Here is a 20,781-nt window from a genome sequence, read left to right as displayed (position 1 = left end):
TAGTCTTAAGTTGGGGAGCCTGATTCCTCCAGCTCTGTTTTCTTTCTTAAGATTGTTTTCGCTATTTGTGATCTTTTGTGTTTCCATACAAATTGGAAAATTTTTTGTTCTAATTCTGTGAAAAATGCCATTGGTAATTTGATAGGGATTGCATTGAATCTGCAGATTGCTTTGGGTAGTATAGTCATTTTCACAATATTGATTCTTTCAATACAAGAACATGGTATATCTCTCCATTTGTTTGTGTCATCTTTGATTTCTTTCATCAGTATATTATAGTTTTCTGAGTATAGGTCTTTTGCCTCCTTAGGTAGGTTTATTCCTAGGTATTTTATTGTTTTTGTTGTGATGGTAAATGGGATTGTTTCCTTAATTTCTCTTTCTGATCTTTTGTTGTTAGTGTATAGGAATGCAAGAGATTTCTGTGTATTAATTTTGTATAATGCAACTTTACCACATTTCATTGATGAGCTCTAGTAGTTTTCTGGTAACATCTTTAGGATTTTCTATGTATAGTATCATGTCATCTGCAAACAGTGACAGTTTTACTTCTTCTTTTCCAATTTGTATTCCTTTTATTTCTTTTTCTTCTCTGATTGCCGTGGCTAGGACTTCCAAAACTATGTTGAATAATAGTGGTGGGAGTGGACATCCTTGTCTTGTTCTTGATCTTAGAGGAAATGCTTTCAGTTTTTCACTGTTGAGAATGATGTTTACTGTGGGTTTGTCATATATGGCCTTTATTATCTTGAGGTAGCTTCTCTCTATGCCCACTTTCTGGAGAGTTTTTATCATATATAAGTTACTTGATCTCTTTACCAGGAGGCCTTGAAGATTTTTAAAATTAATCATTGAAATCTGAGAGTTTTGTTGGGATAGGTCTCAGAGCTGATTGTTCTAAGATAATTTTTCTCAGGCATCTGGTAGGATCATCCAATGTGTAGATTCAAGTGGTTTTTAAAAAATTTAACTCTGAAACATTTTCCTGGATTATAGTTTTAAATATTAATTCTGTTCCATTGTTTTATTTTTCTTCTTCAAGGAATCAAAATGTACAAATGCTAATGCTTTTTTGCCTTATCTGCCACTCCATTACTTTCTCCCTGACTTTTAAAAATTTCTTTCTTTACTTCCTTTTCATTCTCTTGTTTTCTGCCATTTTCAGTGTCTTTTATTAAATTTTAATTTGAGTTCATTCTCATTTGAGTGCCTTGAATTTATTTTTCATTTCTCAGATAACATTATCTTTTTCTTCTTTTTCTTTCTTGAGTTCAGTGAACTTCCTCTCTTCCCTCCTACCCTCTCCTCTCCTCTGCTCTTCCTTCCTTTCCTTCTTAGTTCTTGTCTTTTTAATCCAGAGTGGGTTTCCATGTACCCAGTTGCTTGTTTGAGTTTATTTAATTCTGCTTGGAGTGTTGCTGTACAGTTTTCTTCTACTTCATGGTTGTTTGGGGGGAGAGAATTTTCCTCAGTTGACGTGCATTGATTTTCATTTTCTATTCCTTTAAAGTAACTCTGTGTGGAACTGTTTATATTTTTCCTGTTTATTTTTGTGGTATTGGATGTATTTTGTGAAATTCTGGTTCAATAGTGCCCTCAGTATGACCAAGTCTAGGGAATTATTGGTGTAAGGATAGATATATTTACCAGTGGAACATAATGGCAAATCCAGAAAGAAATCTTTACACTTATGGGTAACTGAGTTTTTGACAAAATTGCAAAGGCAATTCATTGGGGCAAGGAGCCTTTTCCACAAATGGTGCTCGGAAAATTGGATTTTCATGTACAAAATAATGAATTTAGACCCTTATGTCACATCATACATGGAAATTAGTATGAACTAAAACTATAGAACTTCTAGAACAAAACATAAGAGAAAATTTTGGGGTTCGTAGGTTTCTAGAAAAGAATTTCTTATGTACAACACAAAAAGCACAATTGATAAAAAAAAAAAAAGCTAAATTGGGCTTCACCAAAATTTGAAACTTTTGTACTTCAAATGACACTGTTAGGAAAATGAAAGGGCAAGCCACAGACTGCGAGAAAATATTTGCATGTATCTGATAAAGGACTTATATTCAGACTATATAATATATAAATAAATTTTATAACTCAGTAATATGAAAACAACCCAATTAAAAAATGCACAAAAGTTTTGTATAGATATTTTGCCAAAGAAGATATACTAATGGCTAATAACCACATAAAAATGCCCAGCATCATTAGTCATTAGGGAAATGCAATTAAAATCATAATGAGATACAACTCTACACCCAGTAAAATGATTATAATAAAAAAACCTGACAATACCAATCATAGGTGAGAACATGGAGAAACCGGAACCCTCATACATTGCTGATGGGTATTTAAAATGTTACAGACACTTTGGAAAAACAATCTGGCAGTTTCTTAAAACTAGGAAGATAAATATAAACTTACAACAATATGATCCACCAATTGTACTCCAGAAGATCTAACCAAGGGAAATGAAAACAAATGTCTACTTGAAGATGTATATGTAAATATTTATTAGTAACATTATTCATAATAGCCGCAAACTGGAAATAATTCAAATATTCATCAGCTGGTGAGTAGATAAACAAAATGTGGTATATTTATACAATGGAATACTGTTCAACAATTAAAAAGGAATGAACTACATGCTACAATATGTATGAACCTCAAAAACATAATGCTAAGCGAGAGAAGCCTGACACAAAAGACAACATATTGTATGACTCCATTTATATGACATGTCCAGGTCGTATGATTTCATTTATGTAAGATTTCTCTAGAGACAGAAAGCAGACCAGTGATTGGCTCAGGCTAGAGGTGGGAGTGGAAACTGACTGTACCTTGGCACAAGGAAGCTATTTGGGTGACGGAGATGTTTTAAAACTGCACTGTGATCGTTGCACAACTTTATAAACTTACCAAACGTCACTGAATTGTATACTTACAATGGGTGAATTTTATGGTACATGTAAATTATGCCTCGGTAAAATTGCTTTTTAAAAAGTAAATAAAGAGGTAAAACTTCAGGCGGCTGAAGATAATAGAGGCTGCCTTCCTTTCTATGTCCCAGTACTTCCTCTATAAACAATACAGAACACAGTAAAGGAAGGGAGGATTGAAACTTATGGGAGAAGCTAAACTATATGAAAACTACACCTTTGGCATAACTTGAAGACAGAGAATGTCCAAACTTCAATATAATTGTAAGTAAAATGGAAAAAAACCCAAATCCCAGTGCATGATTTCTCCATCTTCTGGTGGTCTTGTAGATCAGAGCAGGGATTACATGGAAGGGACTTAAAAGTAACATGCAACTCAAAGGGGCAGTTTTTAAAATGCATAGCTTCTGGGGCGAGGAGATGGGTGGGTGATAAAAGGCAAAAAGGGAGAGGCACCTTTTGGCAACTGGTGTGAAGGAGGAAAAAAGTATAAGAGGAAGATTTAGGGTCTTGCACAACAACAAAAAAAGAGTAAACAATGAGAGGTCATACATCTACATAGGAGTGTGTGTAGAGTGCTTAATTAGCCCCTCTTTGGTTCTCTCATTTCCAGGCTCTCCTTTTAAAATTTCTGGCTAGTCTGTTCTTCTGTCACTTGACATAAGCAGGTTCGTAGAACTGTGACTTTCCCTGTTCCTTTTCCTATCAAGTTTGTTTCTTTTACTGAGAGTGAGTTTGCTATTTTTATTGACACTGCTGCCAGGTGGGGTTTTTTCACTCTTAGGCTCCAGATAAAGTCAACTGTTGGTTTTCACAACCTGTCTGACCTGAGTAGAACTACAAGGCTGAACTAGCTTGGGGGGTGGTGGGAGGATGGGAGCAGCCCCAGAACATCACAGATTCCCACTTTATTACTATAAGTTCAGCAGTTTTTCGTAAATAAGTGCTTCTCAATTCGTTTGCCATTATTTGATTTCCAGAGCCCTGAAATGGTAGTTTTGGTCCAGTTTTATAATTGTTTTCTGGGGAGATTTACTGATCTCTAAACTCTGCCATACCTGGAAATCCTGCCCCTTCATTTACTGTTAATCTATGTAGTTTGAGGCCTTTTTTCAAGGATATTATAAGTATATATGTATAGTTGATAGATATGAAATATATATTTCATGTATCACATCGTATATCGTATCATATTCATGTATGTAATATATGATATGTATAAAAAATGTGGCCTCTTCACAATTATTGCATATAGTTGGGATCCTCAAGAGCAGGTATGTTAACTAAAGACCAGAGGCCAAATCCTGTCCACTACCTGTTTTTGTAAATAAAGTTTTATTGTAACACAGCCACTCTCATTCATTTATATATTGTCTGCGGCAGCATTCATACTATAGCACCAGTGCTGAGTAGTTGCAATAGCATCTACATGGCCCACAAAGCTTAATATCTGGCCCTTTACACAAAAAGTTTTCTGACCTTAGCTTCAGAGCAGTATCATCATCATAATTAACATTATAATTATCATTATAAATAATGCTATTAATTTGTCCAGTGTTTTTAATTTCACATTTATTCTTTCTCTTTGTTTTCTCAATAACCCAATGTGGCAAGCTGGATAGATATTAAATGAACATTTATCAGATTTCAAAAATGAGTGGCAAGCTTGCATAAGTATGAATGTATAAAATTATAATTCAAAGTAAATATTCTAAGAATAATATTTTAATAACATAATGATACCAAAATTTAACAACAGAATACAAATAGAATTTAGTATGTTATAGTAGTTTCATTTGGCCTGGGATAACATTCATTCTAACAATATTCTTTTCATATATTTCTGCCTCCATCAAGCCTGCTCTTCCATGACCAAACTACTGCAAAATCCTAGCCATGAGAAAATGTGCATTTTTTTCTTTGATATTTTGAAATTTCCTTGCTTAACTATTAGTTTGCATTTAAACGGAATATTTCAATTGTTCAATACTAAATACTGCTCCTGTATGGAGCAATTTTCTCAGTTCAGCATAGCTTACGTGTCAGCAGAGACATTCAGTGTTCTTTGTTGAATAATATGTCTGTGGATTGAACAAAAGGGAGGGAGGTTATCTGGAAATATGTCTTCTCCTTGAGGTGCTAAAGATAGGCCAACAAAAGCTTCATTTAGCATATCCCCTCTGTCCAAAGGCCCCAGGAGTTCTGTTAAAAAAGGATTAAGATATGAGTCAAATACAAATGTAATTTCTGCTAACTTGTTCATAAGTACAGTTACAGGAAAACTTTCACATATCCCAATGAAACTTTTTTTTTTTTTTTTTGGTCAGTTTACTATGTAGCGCACAGTGGAAATCTTGCAGTCACAGTTCCCTGTGACTTATGTTATTCTTAGACTTAGCTCAACCAGGGGAGTTTGATAGCTGAATAATGAATTTTTTTGAGTTCAGATTTAAAAAATTCATTTATAACTTGCCATTCATAGTGTTGTTTTTTTTTAAATTTATTTCTTTATTTATTTAGTTTTGGCTGTGTTGGGTCTTCGTTTCTGTGCGAGGGCTTTCTCTAGTTGTGGCAAGTGGGGGCCACTCTTCATTGCGGTGCACAGGCCTATCACTATCACAGCCTCTCTTGTTGCGGAGCACAGGCTCCGGACGCGCAGGCTCAGCAATTGTGGCTCACGGGCCTAGTTGCTCCGTGGCATGTGGGATCTTCCCAGACCAGGGCTCGAACCCGTGTCCCCTGCATTGGCAGGCAGATTCTCAACCACTGTGCCACCAGGGAAGCCCCCATTCATAGTGTTTTTAAACAGCATTTTATTAATCAAGTATTCTTTTTTTTGTTAACCAATTAACTAGAATATTTTATTATATTGGAAAATTGTAAGATTTTTAAAATTTTACTCTCTCAAATGTAGCACACAACTTGAAAACTAAAAGGAAAATATTTTTTCCAATATTTGCTCCTAATAATTTTAAAGTGTTTATAGAGAGTTTGCTATTCCCACATCATACAGATGAATAGGGAGAACTTTAATATTGGCAACTTTGACACAGCATTGTTTTTAAAAATTGTTTGAAACATAATGAAGTGTGAAAAATATATACTTGAAAAAACATAAACCTTATTAAAAACCAGCAGCCCTTAGAACCACAGTGTATCTGTGTGTATTTTTTTTTTTAGTTAAAAAATTTTAGACTACAGAGTAAAAAACACATAACTTAATTTTTACCATGTTGAGCATTTTTAAGTGTACAGTTCAGTAGTATTAAGTATATTCACATTATTGTGCAACAGATCTCCAGATGTTGCAAAACTGATGCTGAACACCCATTAAAGACTCCCCATTTTTCCTTTCATCCAGCACCATTTTACTTTCTTTTCTATAAATCTGACTACTTTAGATGCCTCATGTAAGTGGTATTGTACAGTATTTGTATTTATGTAACTGGCATATTTCACTTAGCATAATGTCCTCATGGATCATCCATACTGTAGCATGTGACAGGATTTTCTTCCTTTTTAAGGCTGAATAATATTCCACTCTATCTATGTACCATGTTTTGTTTATCCATTCATTCTTCCATGAATATTTGGGTTGCTTCCACCTCCTGGCTATTGTGAATAATGCTGCTATGAACATGGGTGTGCAGATATCTTTTTGATACCCTGAATACAATTTCTTTGGATATATACATATATAAGTAGGTTTGCTGGATAATATGTAAGTTTTATTTTTAATTTTTTGGGGAACCACCATTTTACAATCCTACCAACAATGTACAAGGGTTCCAATTTCTCCACATCCTAACCAACACTTGTTATCTTCTGGTTATTTTTTTGGTAGTAGCCATCCTAATGAATGTAAAGTGATATCCATTATCATTTTGATTTGCTTTTCCATAATAATCAGTGATGTTGAGCATCTTTTCATGTGCTTATTGGCCATTTGTATATCTTCTTTGGAGATAAGTCTATTCAAGTCCTTTGCCCATTTTTGAATCAGGTTGTTTGATTTTTGTTGTCAAGTTTCAAGAGTACTTTATATATTCTGGATATTAATCCCTTATCAGATTATGATTTGCAGATATTTTTTCCCATTCCATGGGTTGTCATTTCATTCTGTTGTTAGTGTCTTTTGATGAACAAAAGTTTAAAATTTTGATATAGTCCAGTTTATTTATTTTTACTTTTGTTGCCTGTACTTTTGGTGTCATATTCAAGAAATTATTTCAAATCCAGTGCCATGAAGATTTTTCCCTGTTTTTTTTTTTCCCTAAGAGTTTTTTAGTTTTAGGTCTTACGTTTAGGTATTGATCCATTTTGAATTAATTTTCATGCATGGTGCAAAATAAGGGTCTAGCTTCATCTTTTGCTTATGTATATCCAGTTTTCCCAAAACCATTTGTTGAACAGACTGTCCTTTCCTCATCAAATGGACTTGGCACCTTTGTTGAAAATCATTTGACCGTATATGTGAGGGTTTATTTCTGAGCAGCTTATTTTATTCCATTGGTCCATATGTCTGCCTTTATGCCAGTGCCATACTGTTTTTTAGCTTTGTGGTAAGTTTTGAAATGAGGAATTGTGAGTTCTCCAGCTTTGTTCTTCTTTTTCAAGATTGTTTTGGCAATTCAATGTCCCTTGAGATTCCATATGAATTTTCCGATGAGTTTTTCTGTTTCTGCAGAATACATCATTGGGATTTTGATAGGGATTACGTTGAATACGTAGATTGCTTTGGGATATACGGATATTTTAACAATGATAAATCTTCCAACCCATGAACATGGGATGCTTTTCCACTCATTACTGTATTCTTTATTTTCTCTTAGCAGTGTTTTCTACTTTTCAGTGTAGAAGATTTTCACCTCGTTAGATTTAAGAATTTCATTCTTTTTGATGCTCTTGTACGTGGAATTGTTTTTAAAATTTCCTTTAGAGATATTTCATTTCTAGTGTATAGAAACATAGCTGATTTTTGTGTGTTAATTGTGTATCCTGCAACTTTGATGAATTCATTCATTCTAACAGCTTTTCAATGGAATATTTAGGGTTTTCTACAAATAAGATTATATCATCTGCAAATAGAAATCATTTTACTTCTTCTTTTCCAATATGGATGCCTTTGATTTATTTTGTTGCCTAATTGCTCTGTCTGGACTTCCAGTACTATGTTGAATAGAAGTGGAGAGAGTGGGTATCCTTGTCTTGTTCATGATTGTAGAGGAAAAGCTTTCAGCTTTTTACCATTGAGTACCATGTTAACTGTGAGTTCTTCTTTATTATATCAATAGTTTTCTCCTGTACCTACTTTGTTGAGTTTTTATTATGAAAGGGTGTTGAATTCTGTCAAGTGTTTTTTGTGCATTAATTGATAAATACATATAGCTTTTGTCCTTCATTCTGTTAATGTGGTATATTACATTCATTTTTTTCAGGTTGTACTATCCTTGCATTCTAGGAATAAATCGCTTGGTCATGGTGTATAATCTTAATATTCTGCTGAATTTGGTTTGGTAGTATTTTGTTAGCAATTTTTGCTTCAACAATCATCAGAGTTATTGGTCTATTTTCTTTTTTTTCTTCGTCCGACTGGTTATGTGGGCATCTTTCTTGTAGCTTTGGTTGTATAAGAGACCTTCTGCCAGTTTTCAGTTTGTTTTCTAGGAGAAATGTTCCACATGTAGATGTATTTTTGATATGTTTGTGGCAGAAGGTGACCTCCCCGTCCTTCTACTCTGCCGTCTTGATCTCCACCAGTCTACTCTTTTCTTTTCTTTTTTTTAAAAATAAATTTATTTATTTAGCTATTTAGTTTTGGCTGCATTGGGTCTTCGTTGCTGCACGTGGGCTTTCTCTAGTTGTGGCAAGCGGGGGCTACTCTTCGTTGTGGTGCGCGGGCTTCTCATTGCGGTGGCTTCTCTTGTTGTGGAGCATGGACTTGAGAGCGCAGGCTCAGTAGTTGTGGCACACAGGCTTAGTTGCTCTGCAGCATGTGGGATCTTCCCAGACCAGGGCTCAAGCCCATGTCCCCTGCATTGGTAGGCAGATTCTTAAGCACTGTGCCACCAGGGAAGCCCTCTTCTTTTCTTTAGTGTCTTTGTCTAGCTTTGGTATTAGGGTAATGATAGCCTCATAGAATGAGTTTGGGATGTTACTTCCTCTTCAGTTTTTTGCAGAAGTTTAAGGAGGTTTGGCATTAATTTTTCTTCAGATGTTTAGTAGAATTTCTAGTGAAGCCATAGGCCCTATGCTTCTCTTTCTGATTCAACTTCTTTATTAGCTATAGGTCTGGTCAGATTTTCTATTTCTTCATGATTCATTCTTGGTACGTTGTGTGTTTCTAAGAATTTATCCATTTCTTCTAGGTTTTACAATTTGTTGGCATGTAATTGTTCATAGTACTCTCTTATAATCCTTTTTTGTTTCTGTGGTATTGGTTGTAATGGCCCCCTTTTCATTTCTGATTTCCGTTTCTGAGTCATCTTTTTTTTTTTTAACATCTTTATTGGCGTATAATTGCTTTGGTGTGTTAGTTTCTGCTTTATAACAAAGTGAATCAGCTATCTTTGTTAATCTAGCTAATGGTTTGTCAATTTTGTTGAAATTTTCAAACAACCAGCTCTTAGTGTTACTGATTTTTTCTATTGTTTTTCTCATCTCTATTTCATTTATTTCACCTCTGATCTTTGTTATTTCCTTCCTTCTGCTAACTTTGGGCTTAGTTCATTTTTCTCTAGCTCCTTGAGTTGTAAAGTTAGGTTGTTGATTTGAGATCTTTCTTCTTTTTTAATGTAAACATTTATTGCTATAAACTTCCCTCTTAGCACTGCTTTCACTGCATCTCCTAAGTTTTGGTATGTTGTGTTTTCATTTTCACTTGTCTCAAGATATTTTCCCTTTTGATTTCTTCTTTGACTCATTGATTGTTTAAGAGTGTGTTGTTTAATTTCCATGTTGTGATGGTTAATTCTGTATATCAAACTGATTGGGCTAAGGGATGCTGAGATGGTTGGGTAAAACATTATTTCTGGGTATGTCTGTGAAGGGGTTTAGGAAGGAGTTAACATTTGTATCAGTAAAGAAGATCCACCCTCATCAGTGTGGGCATGTATCATCCAATCTGTTGAGGGCTGAAACAGAACAAAAAGGCAGAGAAAAGGCAAATTGTCTTTTTCTCTTCTTGAGCTGGGACCCCATCTTCTCTTGCACTCTGACATTGGAGCTTCTGGTTCTTGAGCCTTTGGATTCTGGGACTTACATCAGTGACAAGTTCTCAGCAGGCCTTTGGCCTCAGACTGAATTACACCACCAGATTTCCTGGTTCTCCAGCTTGCAGATGGCATATTGTGGGACTTCACAATCTCCATAAACATGTCAGCCAGTTCCCATAATAAATTCCCTCATCTATCTATCTATGTTCTGTTTGTTCTGTTTCTCTGGAGAACCCTAGTACACATGTATTTGCAGATATTTTAGTTTTTCTTCTGCTGTTGATTTCTCGTTTCATTCCATTATGTTAAGAAAAGATCTTCCTAATGATTTCAGTCTTTTAAATTTTGTTAAGTCTTGTTTTTGGCTTAACATAAGGTCTGTCCTGGAGAATGTTCCATGTGCATTTGAGAAGAATGTGTTTTCTGCTATTATTGGATGGAGTAGTCTATATATGTCTTTTAGGTCCAATTGGTGTGTAATGTTGTTCAAGTACTCTGTATCCTTCCTGATATTCTGTCTGATTGTTCTTCCATAACTGAAAGTAGGGTATTGAAATGTCCTACTGTTAGTTTGTTATTATTTCTTCCTTCGATTCTGTCATTGTTTGGTTCATTTCAGAGCTCTCATGTTTAGTGAACAAACACTTATAATTGAAATATCTTCCTGGTGAGTTGTCCTGTTTATCATTATATAAGGTACTTTGTCTCTTGGGACAGTTTTTGACTTAAAGTCTGTTTGTCTGATATTAGTACAGACAGCTCTGCTGTCTTGTGGTTACCATTTGCACAAAATATATTTTTCCATCCTTTTACTTTAACCTATGTGCATTGCTAGATATAAAGTGAGTCTCTTGTATGCTGCATGTTGTTGGATCCTGCTTTTTTAAATCCAAAAATTAGATATAGATTAGCCAATCTATGTCTTCTGACTGAGGAGTTTCATCTATTTACAGTTAAAGTTATTACTGATGCAGAAGTATTTACCACTGCCATCTTATGTATGTCTTCTGGTTTTTGCCCCTCATTTCTCCACTTACTCCTTCCCGTGAGTTTCTTTGACTTTTTTGTAGTGATATGCTTTGATTTCCTTCTCTTTTACTTTTGGGTGCATTCTGTAGATATTTTCATTTTGGTTATTTCAATTAAACAAAATACCTTATAAAGCAATAAAAATCAATTTTAAACCAATATCTTCAATCCCATGTAAAAACTCTACTCCTTTACATTTCTGTACCCAATTTGTTACTGTTGTTAAAAATTATGTCTTTATATATTTTGTACCCATTAACATAGATATATGGGGCAAATATTTGGGGGGCTTTTTGTCTTTTACACTCTATTTAAGAATTAAAAGTGGATTTATGCAACAAAATCACAGGAATAAAGGATTCTATATTTGTCTATATGTTTACCTTTACTGGGTAGCTTTTACTTTCATATCACTTCATGTTGCTGTGTAACATCCTTTCATTTCAATTTGTAGGACTCTTTAGCATTATTGTAGGGCAGGCTTAATTCTAGTCATTACTTAGAATTAGTAATGAATTCCTTTAGCTTTTGTTTATCTAAGAAGATGTTAATTTCTTTTTCATTTTTTAAAAATTGAAGTTTAGTTGATTTGCAATATTGTGTTAGTTTCATATGTGCAACATAGTGATTTGTTTTTGTTTTTTGCAGGTTATGTTCTATTATAGGTTATTATAAGATAGTGGGTGTAATTCCCTGTGCTGTAGAGTAAATCATTATTGCTTATCTATTTTATGTATACTATTTTGTATCTCTTAATCCCATACTCTTAATTTGCCCCCCCCCTTTGGTAGCCATGCATTTGTTTTCTATGTCTGTGAGTCTGTTTTATATTTAAATTCATCAGTACTATGGTTTAGATTCCACATATATGTGATATCATGTAGTATTTGTCTTTCACTGTCTGACTTCACTAAGTTTGATATTCTCTAGGTCCATCCGTGTTGCTGCAAATGGCAAAATTTATTCTTTTTTTGTGGCCGAGTAATATTCCATTGTATATATATACCACATCTTCTTAAGTGTATCATTTGTTGATGGACATTTGGGTTGCTTTCATGCCTTGGTTATTGTAAATAGTGCTGCTATGAATATTGGGGTGCATGTATCTTTTCGACTTATGGTTTTCTCCGGATATTTGCTGGGATGGCAGGATCATATGGTTGATCTATTTTTAGTTTTTTTAAGGAACCTCCATACTGTTCTCCATAGGGGCTCTACAAATTTATAATCCCACCACAGTGTAGGAGGGTTCCTTTTTCTCCACACTCTCTCCAGCATTTATTATTTGTAGACTTGATGATAGCTATTCTGACTGGTGTGAGGTGAAACTTCATTGTGGTTTTGACTTGCATTTCTCTAATAATTAGCAAGGTTGAGCATTTTTTCATGGGCCTTTTAGCCATCTGTATGTCTTCCTTGGAAAAATGTCTGTTCAGGTCTCTTGCCCATTTTTTGGACTTGGTTGTTTGTTTTTTTGATATTGAGTTTTATGAGCTGATTGTATGTATACTTTGGATATTAAGCCTGTGTCGGTGACAATTGTTTGCAAATACTTTCTCCCAATTCATAAGTTATCTTTTCATTTTGTTGATGGTTTCCTTTGCTGTGCAAAAGCGTTTAAGTTTGATTAGGTCCCATTTGTTTATTTTTGCCTTTATTTCTTTTGCCTTGAGAGTCTGATCTAAAAAAAATCGTATGATTTATGCCAAAGAATGTTTCGCCTATATTTTCTTCTAGGAGTCAGTCTTACATTTAGGTCTTTAAATTATTTTAAGTTTGTTTTTGTGTGTGGTGTGAGGGAATGTTCTAATATCATTGACTTATAAGTAGCTGTCCAGCTTTCCTAATACCACTTGTTGAAGAAAATGTCTTTTTCTCCATTGTATATTCTTGCCTCCTTTGTTGTAGATTAATTGACCATACATGTGTGGCTTTATTCCTGGGCTCTCTATTCTGTTCCATGGATCTATCTGTCTGTTTTTGTCCCAATATCATGCTGTTCTGATTATTGTAGCTTTGTAGTGCAGTTTAAAGTCTAGGAGGGTTGTGCCTCTAGCTTTTTCCCCCTCAGGATTGCTTTGGCAATTCTGGGTCTTTTGTGATTCTATATACATTTTAGGATTATTTGTTCTAGTTTTGTGAATAATGTCATGGGTATTTTGATAGGGATTGCATTAAATCTGTAGATTGCTTTGGGTAGTATGGACTTTTTAGCAATATTAATACTTGCAATCCAAGAGCACGGAATATCTTTCCATTTCTTTGTATCAGCTTCCATTTCCTTTATTAGTGTTTTATAATTTTCAGTGTATAGGTCGTTCACCTCCTTGGTTAAATTTATTCCTAGGTACTTTATTATTTTTGTTGCAATTTTAAACAGGATTTTTAAACTTTCTCTTTCTGGTATTTCATTATTAGTGTATAGAAAATGCAACAGATTTCTGTATATTAATCTTGTATCTTGCTACCTTGCTGAAATCATTTATTCTGCTAGTTTTTGTGTGGAGACTTCAGGGTTCTCTACGTAAAGTATCATGTCATCTGCAAATAGTGACATTTTAACTCTTTCCTTTCAATTTGGATACTTTTATTTTTCTTGCCTGATTGTCGTGGCTAGGACTTCCAATACTATGTTCAGTAGAAATGGTGAGAGTGGGTATCCTTCTCTTGCTCCTGAATTTTGCGAGAAGGCTTTCAGCTTTTCACCATTGTTATGTTGGCTGTGGGTTTGTTGTAAATGGCTTTTATCATGTTGAGATATGTTACCTCAAGACCAGCGGTCCCCAACCTTTTTGGCACCAGGGACCGGTTTTGTGGAAGACAGTTTTTCCACGGACAGGGGTTGGGTGGATGGTTTAGGCGGTAATGTGAGCAATGGGGGGTGGCAGATGAAGCTTCGTTCATTCACCCACTGCTCACTTCCTGCTGTGCAGCCCGTTTCCTAACAGGCCGTGGACTGGTACTGGTCCATGGTCCAGGGGTTGGGGACCCTTGCTCTAGACCCACTTTGGTAATAGTTTTTATCATGAATGGATGTCAGATTTTGTCAAATGCTTTTTTTTTCTGTATCTATTGAGATGATCATATGGGTTTTGCCTTTCCTTTTCTTAATGTGGTGTATCACATTTATTGATTTGTGTTTATTGAACCATCCTTGTGACCCTGGAATGACTCCAACTTGATCATGGTGTATCATCCTTTTTATGTATTGTTGGATTGCTAATATTTACTTGTGGATTTTTGCATCTATATTCATCAAAGATACTGGCCTGTAATTTTCTTTCCTTTTTTTTTTTACTGTTTTTTGTCTGGTTTGGTATCAGGGTAATGATGGCCTTGGAGAATGAATTTGGGAGTCTTCCCTCCTCTTCAGTTGTTTGGAATAGTTTGAGAAGGATAGGTATATGTTCTTCTTCATATGTTTGGTGGAATTCCACAGTGAAGTTGTCCAGTCTTGGACTTTTGTTTGTATGCAGTTTTTTTGTTTGCTTTTGTTGATTTTTTTTTTTTTGGCCATCCCATGTGGCTTGTGGGATCTTAGTTCCCCGACCAGGGATTGAACCTGGGCCACGGCAGTGAAAGTGCAGAGTCCTAACCATTGGACCACCAGGGAATTCAGGGAGTTTCTGTTACTACAGATTCTATTTCACATCTAGTGATTGGTCTGTTCAAATTATCTGTTTCTTCTTGACTCTGTCTTAACAGGGTGCATGTTCTAGAGATTTGTCCATTTCTTCTAGGTTGTCCAATTTCTTGGTATGTAACTGTACATATTATTCTCTCTTTTTTTTTTTGTATTTCTGTGGTATCAGTTTTTGTTTCTCCTCTTTCATTTCTTATTTTATTCATTTGGGTCCTCTACCTTTCCTTCTTGGTGAGCTTGGCTAGAGGTTTATCAATTTTATTTATCTTTTAAAAAAACCAACTCTTGGTTTTATTGATCTTTTCTATTTTTTCAACCTCTCTTTTGTTCATTTTCTCTCTTATCTTTCTTATTACCTTCCTTCTGCTGACTTTCAGCTTTGTTTTTTCTTTTTCTAATTCTTTTAGGTGATAGGTTAGGTTGTTTATTTGAGATTTTTCTTGTTTCTTGAGGAAGGAATGTATTCCTATCAACTTCCCTCTTAGAACTGCTTTTGCTGCATCCCAGAAATTTTGTAGCTATGTTTTTGTTTTCATTTGTCTTGAGGTATTTTCTGATTTCTTTTAAATTTTATTGTTGACCTGTTGGATTTTTTTATTTGTATATTGTTTAGTCTTCACATCTTTGTGTTTTCTGCTTTTCTTTCTGTAGTTGATTGCTAGATTCATACCATCATGGTCAGAAAAGATGCTTGATACAATTTCTATCCTCTTAAATTTGTTGAGGCTTGTTTTGTGGTCTAGTATTTGGTCTATGATAGAGAACATTCCTTGTGTGCTTGAAAAGGGTGTGTATTCTGAATTTTTTGGGTGTGGTGTCCTGTAGATATCAGTTAAGTCCAACTGATCTGTTGTGTCATTTAGGGTTTCTGTTGCCTTATTGTTTTTCTGTCTAGAAAATCTGTCCATTGATGTCCATGGGGTGTTAAAGTCTCCTACGGTTATTGTATTCTTGTCCATTTCTCCCTTTAAATCTGTTAGTTTTTTTTTTTTTTTAATATATTCAGGTACTCCTGTATTGGGTGCCTATATGTTAGCAAGTGCAATATCTGCTTCTTGTATTCATCCCTTTATCATTATGTGATGTCCTTTTCTTTCTTTATGGCCTTTGTTTTAAAGTCTATTTTGTCTGACATGAGTATTGCTATTTCACTTTCTTGTCTTTTCTATTTGCATGAAATATCTTTTTCCATCCCCTCACTTTCAGTCTGTGTGTGTCTTTTATCCTGAAGTGAGTCTCTTGTAGGCAGCATACTGCAGGGTCTTGTTTTCAATCCAATCAGCCACTCTGTGTCTATGATCAGAGCATTTAGTCCATTGACATTTAAAGTAATTATTGATAGGTATGTACTTAGTGTCATTTTATTCCTGTTTTCCAGTTGTTTTTGTAGTTCTTCTTTGTTCATTTCTTTTTGTTTTTGCTTGGTGGTTTGAGGATTTTCTTTTGTAGTATGCTTGAGTACCTTTATTCAAGGTTTTTGTGAATCTATTGTGATTCTGATTTGTGATTACCATGGGGTTCATGTATGTTTATCCATAACTATTTCTACCTGCTTTAAACTGATAGTCACTCAAGTTCTAAGAGATTTTACAAGATTTATGTTTGTTACTCCCCTCCCCCACATTTTGTGATTTTGATGTCCTATTTTATGTCTTCATCCTTATTCTTTTACTCTTTGTTTTACTTATAATCACTTTACGTTTTTTAGATTTTGGTTTGTTTTTTAATCTATGTACTGGCTTACTTAGATGATCTTTAATCCTTTTATAAATTAGCCTTTCCTATTGTGATTTCTCATTTCCTATAGATTCTAGCTTCTTTTCTATTTAGAGAAGACCTTTCAATATTTCTTTTAGGGTGTAGGTTTAGTATTGCTGAATTCTTTTAGTTTTTGCTTGTCCAAGAAAATCTTTGTCTCTCCTTCTATTGTAAATCATAATCTTGCTTGGTAGAGTACCTTAGGTTGCAGGTTTTTTCCCTCTCAGGACTTTGAATACATCATGCCCCTCCCTTTTAGCCTGTAATGTTTCTGCAGAGAAACCCACTGATCGCCTTATGGAGGTTCACTTGTAAGTAACTCTTTGCTTTTCTCTTGCTGCCTTTAGAATCCTCTGTTTAACTTTTGCCATTTTAATTATGATGTATCTTGGTGTGGGTCTGTTTGGGTTTATCTTGTTTGGGACTCTCTGTGCTTCCTGTACCTGCAGATTTGTTTCCTTCTTTAGGTTTGAAAAGTTTTCAGCCATAATTTCTTCAAATACCTTTTCAATCCTCTTCTCCCTCTCTTCTTCTGGAAGCCTTATTATGCATAGGTTGGCATGTTTTATATCATCTAATAGAGATTGTATATTGTTTTCTTTTTCTTTTTTGTTTTGTTTTCTTCTGTTTACTGTTCTGCTTGGGTGATTTCCATTATTCTGTCTTATATGTATATAAGTATTATGATTACTTATTCATTTTTCTGTGTAATTTAGTTGGCTATTCATTGCTTCTAGTTTGCTTTTTGTTTTTTTTAAATTTAATTTTCTTTATTTTCGGCTGAGTTGGGTCTACGTTGCTGCACACTGGCTTTCTCTAGTTGCGGCGAGTGGGGGCTACTCTTCGTTGCGGTGCACGGGCTTCTCATTGCGGTGGCTTCTCTTGTGGAGCACGGGCTCTAGGCACACAGGCTCAGCAGTTGTGGCTCGCAGGCTCTAGAGTGCAGGCTCAGTAGTTGTGGCACACAGGCTTGGTTGCTCTGCTGCATGTGGGATCTTCCCAGATCAGGGCTCGAACCTGTGTCCCCTGCATTGGCAGGCAGATTCTTAACCACTGCGCCACCAGGGAAGCCCCTCTAGTTTGCTTTTTATCTCAGAAATTCAATTTCCTATTTTTGGTAGGTTCATGTTTATAGTTACTAGTTCCTTGTTACAGTGATCTGCATTTATATTGATAATCTTTTGTAATTCAGTTACATTTTTTAAAAAAATTATTTATTTATTTATGGCTGTGTTGGGTCTTCGTTTCTGTGCCAGGGCTTTCTCCAGTTGCGGAGAGCGGGGGCCACTCTTCATCGCGGTGCGCAGGCCTCTCACTATCGCGGCCTCTCTTGTTGCGGAGAACAGACTCCAGACGCGCAGGCTCAGTAATTGTGCCTCACGGGCCTAGTTGCTCCGTGGCATGTGGGATCCTCCCGGACCAGGGCTCGAACCCGTGTCCCCTGCATTGGCAGGCAGACTCTCAACCACTGCGCCACCAGGGAAGCCCCAGTTACATTTTTATTACCACCTTTTTGAACTTGGGGTCTGGTATACTGGTAAGCTTTTTTTTTATTACTTATTCTTCTAGGGGACTTTTCTTGTTCTTTTAATTGGGAGTAGTTCCTTTGCCTTTTCATTTAATTAACTTTCTCTATATCTATGAATTTAGGAGAAACAGTTTTCTATTGTGCTCTTGAAGGGGTGGTTTTATGTGGGAATATCCCTGTGTAGACTGCATGTACAGTGTTTTTGGCACAAAGGCTGGTTTTGGTATGGATGCCAGCCATGTCTTTCCTCAGGGTGTGCTGGGTCCAATATCACCTTGATAGGGGATGTGGTTAGTGTTGGAATATCTAAAGCCTGTGTAGGTTGCTAGTGGGACTTCCTCTCTGCTCCATGGCTTTCACAATTTTGGAGTAGAAGCCTTGAGGGTTGGGCTTGATCCAGCTGTATTCCCCTTTAGAGGGAATGTTCTGCCCCAAAGGAGGGAAGTGCTGAAGCAAGTGAGACCACCTATGTAGATGTCCATAGCACTGCTCAGAGGCAGCCCAAGCTTGTGTCCCTTCCCCTGTTGTGTTCATCCCAGATCTAGTGCAAAGTTGTGGCATGGCTTTGGCAGGGCCAGAGCATTCACTCAGCTGGGACCTTGGCCAGGAGTGGAGACTAAGTCATGCTGGTTCCCAGCACCACCTGAATAAATATTGACAATGGCTGCCACTGCCCTACCCCAAGTATACTCCAGCCTCTCCAGGTTGTCTTTGCATAACTAGACTGAGTCTTTCCCCAGAGCCCAGCTGCCCCAGATCCTGTGCCAAGCTGTGGTGTGGAGTTAGCGGGGCCAGGATTTAGCCCCACTCAGAGTTGGGAGAGTGGTGAGGTGGCAGCCACCAGTGAAAAATTCTCTCCACCCTGGTTGTTGGCAAGCCAGAATACACGCACTTTTCGTGAGTAGTGTCTATCTGTCCCAGAGGTTCTCCAAGCAGCCAAGGGGACTCTTCTTCTCTCCACAGGACCCCAAGACTGTGGCTCGACCTGCTTGCTCACCATGGTGAGGGTCCACCGGTGCAGACCTTCTTTTCAGAGCCCTCCTAGGAGCAGAGGTCATAACATTATGTCTTTTTTCCATCCTACCTAGTTAAGTGGAAATCTTTCTTGTAGCTTTGGTTGTATAGGAGTTCTTCTGCCAGTTTCCAGTTAGTTTCCCATGAGAATTGTTCCACACAAAGATGTATTTTATTTTTTTTAAATTTTATTTCTTTCTTTATTTTTGGCTGTGTTGGGTCTTCGTTTCTGTGCGAGGGCTTTCTCCAGTTGCTGCGAGCGGAGGCCACTCTTCATCGCTGTGCGCGGGCCTCTCATCATCACGGCCTCTCTTGTTGCGGAGCACAGGCTCCAGACGCGCAGGCTCAGTAATTGTGGCTCACGGGCCCAGCTGCTCCACAGCATGTGGGATCTTCCTGGACCAGGGCTCGAACCCACATCCCCTGCATTGGCAGGCAGACTCTCAACCACTGCGCCACCAGGGAAGCCCGAAGATGTATTTTTGATGTGTTTGTTGGGGGAGGTGAGCTCCATGTCCTCTTACTCTGCCATCTTGATCTGACCCACTCATTTTCATTTCTGAAGCATGGTCCTGCAGGATACAGTACTCTTGGTTGACAGTTTTGTCTTTCAGCACTTTGAACATATCATCCCATTTCCTTCTGACCTACAAGATTTCTGCTGAGAAATCTGCTCATAATCTTATTGAGGCATCTTGTAAGTGATGAGTCATTTTCTCTTGCTGTTTTCAAGATTCTCTCTTTGTCTTTGATTTTCAACAGTTTGATAATGTTGGTGTCCGTGTTTAAACTAGTTGGAGTTCATTGAGCTTCTTGACTTTGAATATCCACTTCTTGCCTCAGGTTTTGGAAGTTTTCAGCCATTATTTCTTCAAATAAGCTCTCTTTATACCTGTCTTTTCCTTCTGGGACTCCCTCAATGCATATATTGGCCTCTTTGATGGTGTCCCATAAGTCTTTTAGGCGCTCTTCACTTTTTTGCATTTTTCTAACTTTTTGCTCCTTTGACTTGATGATTTGTAATGACCTGTGTTCAAGTTTTTTGATTCTTTCTTCTACCTAATCATTCCGTTTTTGAATCTCTCTAGTGAATTTTTCAGTTCCATCGTGGTATTTTTCAACTTCAGAGTTGCTGTTATTTTTAATAGTTTCTATCTCTGCAGATGTTATTTTATTCATGCATTGTTTTCTTGATTTGGTGTAGTTGTATGTGTTCTCTTTTAGGTTATTGAGTGTCTTTATGACAGTTATCTTAAATTCTTCACCAGGAAGTTCATAGATATGAATACATAAGGAGGTGTAACTGAGGGAACAGCAGAGTATGTGCCTGCAATCCTGGCCCTGTGACCATGGCAGCTGAGCCACAGTTTCAGAAAACCCAGTAGCAACAGGGAAGTTGGCACACATGACTCTGGCCTCCTGACCATAATGGTGCCTGTGTCAACAGGTAACTGGGCAGCAGAGCAGCGAGGCCTGGAACCCATCCCTCCAGCTGCTGAGGTGCCCACAGTCCCAGCCCCTGCGCCCCCCTCCCCAATCCTCAGAGGTGCAGCCCATGAACCTTACAACAATGGATATGGTAGAGGTGTCTGTGAAACCCCAGCTTCGGCCACACCAACCCCCTTCCCCCACAGCAGAGGA

The 20,781-nt window shown here is 36.7% G+C and overlaps 1 protein-coding gene and 1 long non-coding RNA gene across 15 annotated transcripts in view; one reads left to right on the top strand and one right to left on the bottom strand.

The window, feature by feature from the left end:
- The window catches only part of WDPCP (WD repeat containing planar cell polarity effector), a 418,073-nt gene that overhangs the window by 59,389 nt on the left and 337,903 nt on the right, over positions 1-20,781 (bottom strand). For 7 of the 14 annotated variants that reach the window (XM_082358112.1, XM_082358113.1, XM_082358114.1 and 4 more), the window contains one exon: positions 4,994-5,156. The exons of 6 other annotated variants lie outside the window; for them this stretch is intronic. In XM_082358112.1, coding sequence (XP_082214238.1) covers positions 4,994-5,156 — 163 coding nt within the window. Of the gene's footprint in view, positions 1-4,657; positions 5,157-20,781 lie in introns of those variants that run through there. One more of the 14 variants, XM_082358117.1, reaches the window with a different exon arrangement.
- Positions 6,703-15,829, top strand: LOC309612532. Its single transcript, XR_014235255.1, has 2 exons — positions 6,703-7,075; positions 9,254-15,829. It is a non-coding gene; the product is annotated as an uncharacterized lncRNA (long non-coding RNA).

The sequence above is a fragment of the Balaenoptera borealis genome, assembly GCF_965194805.1.
Source record: "Balaenoptera borealis genome assembly, chromosome: 15".
NCBI lineage: Eukaryota > Metazoa > Chordata > Mammalia > Artiodactyla > Balaenopteridae > Balaenoptera > Balaenoptera borealis.
The sequence above is the reverse complement of the archived record's forward strand: the minus strand, read 5'-3'. Positions and strand labels throughout refer to the sequence as shown.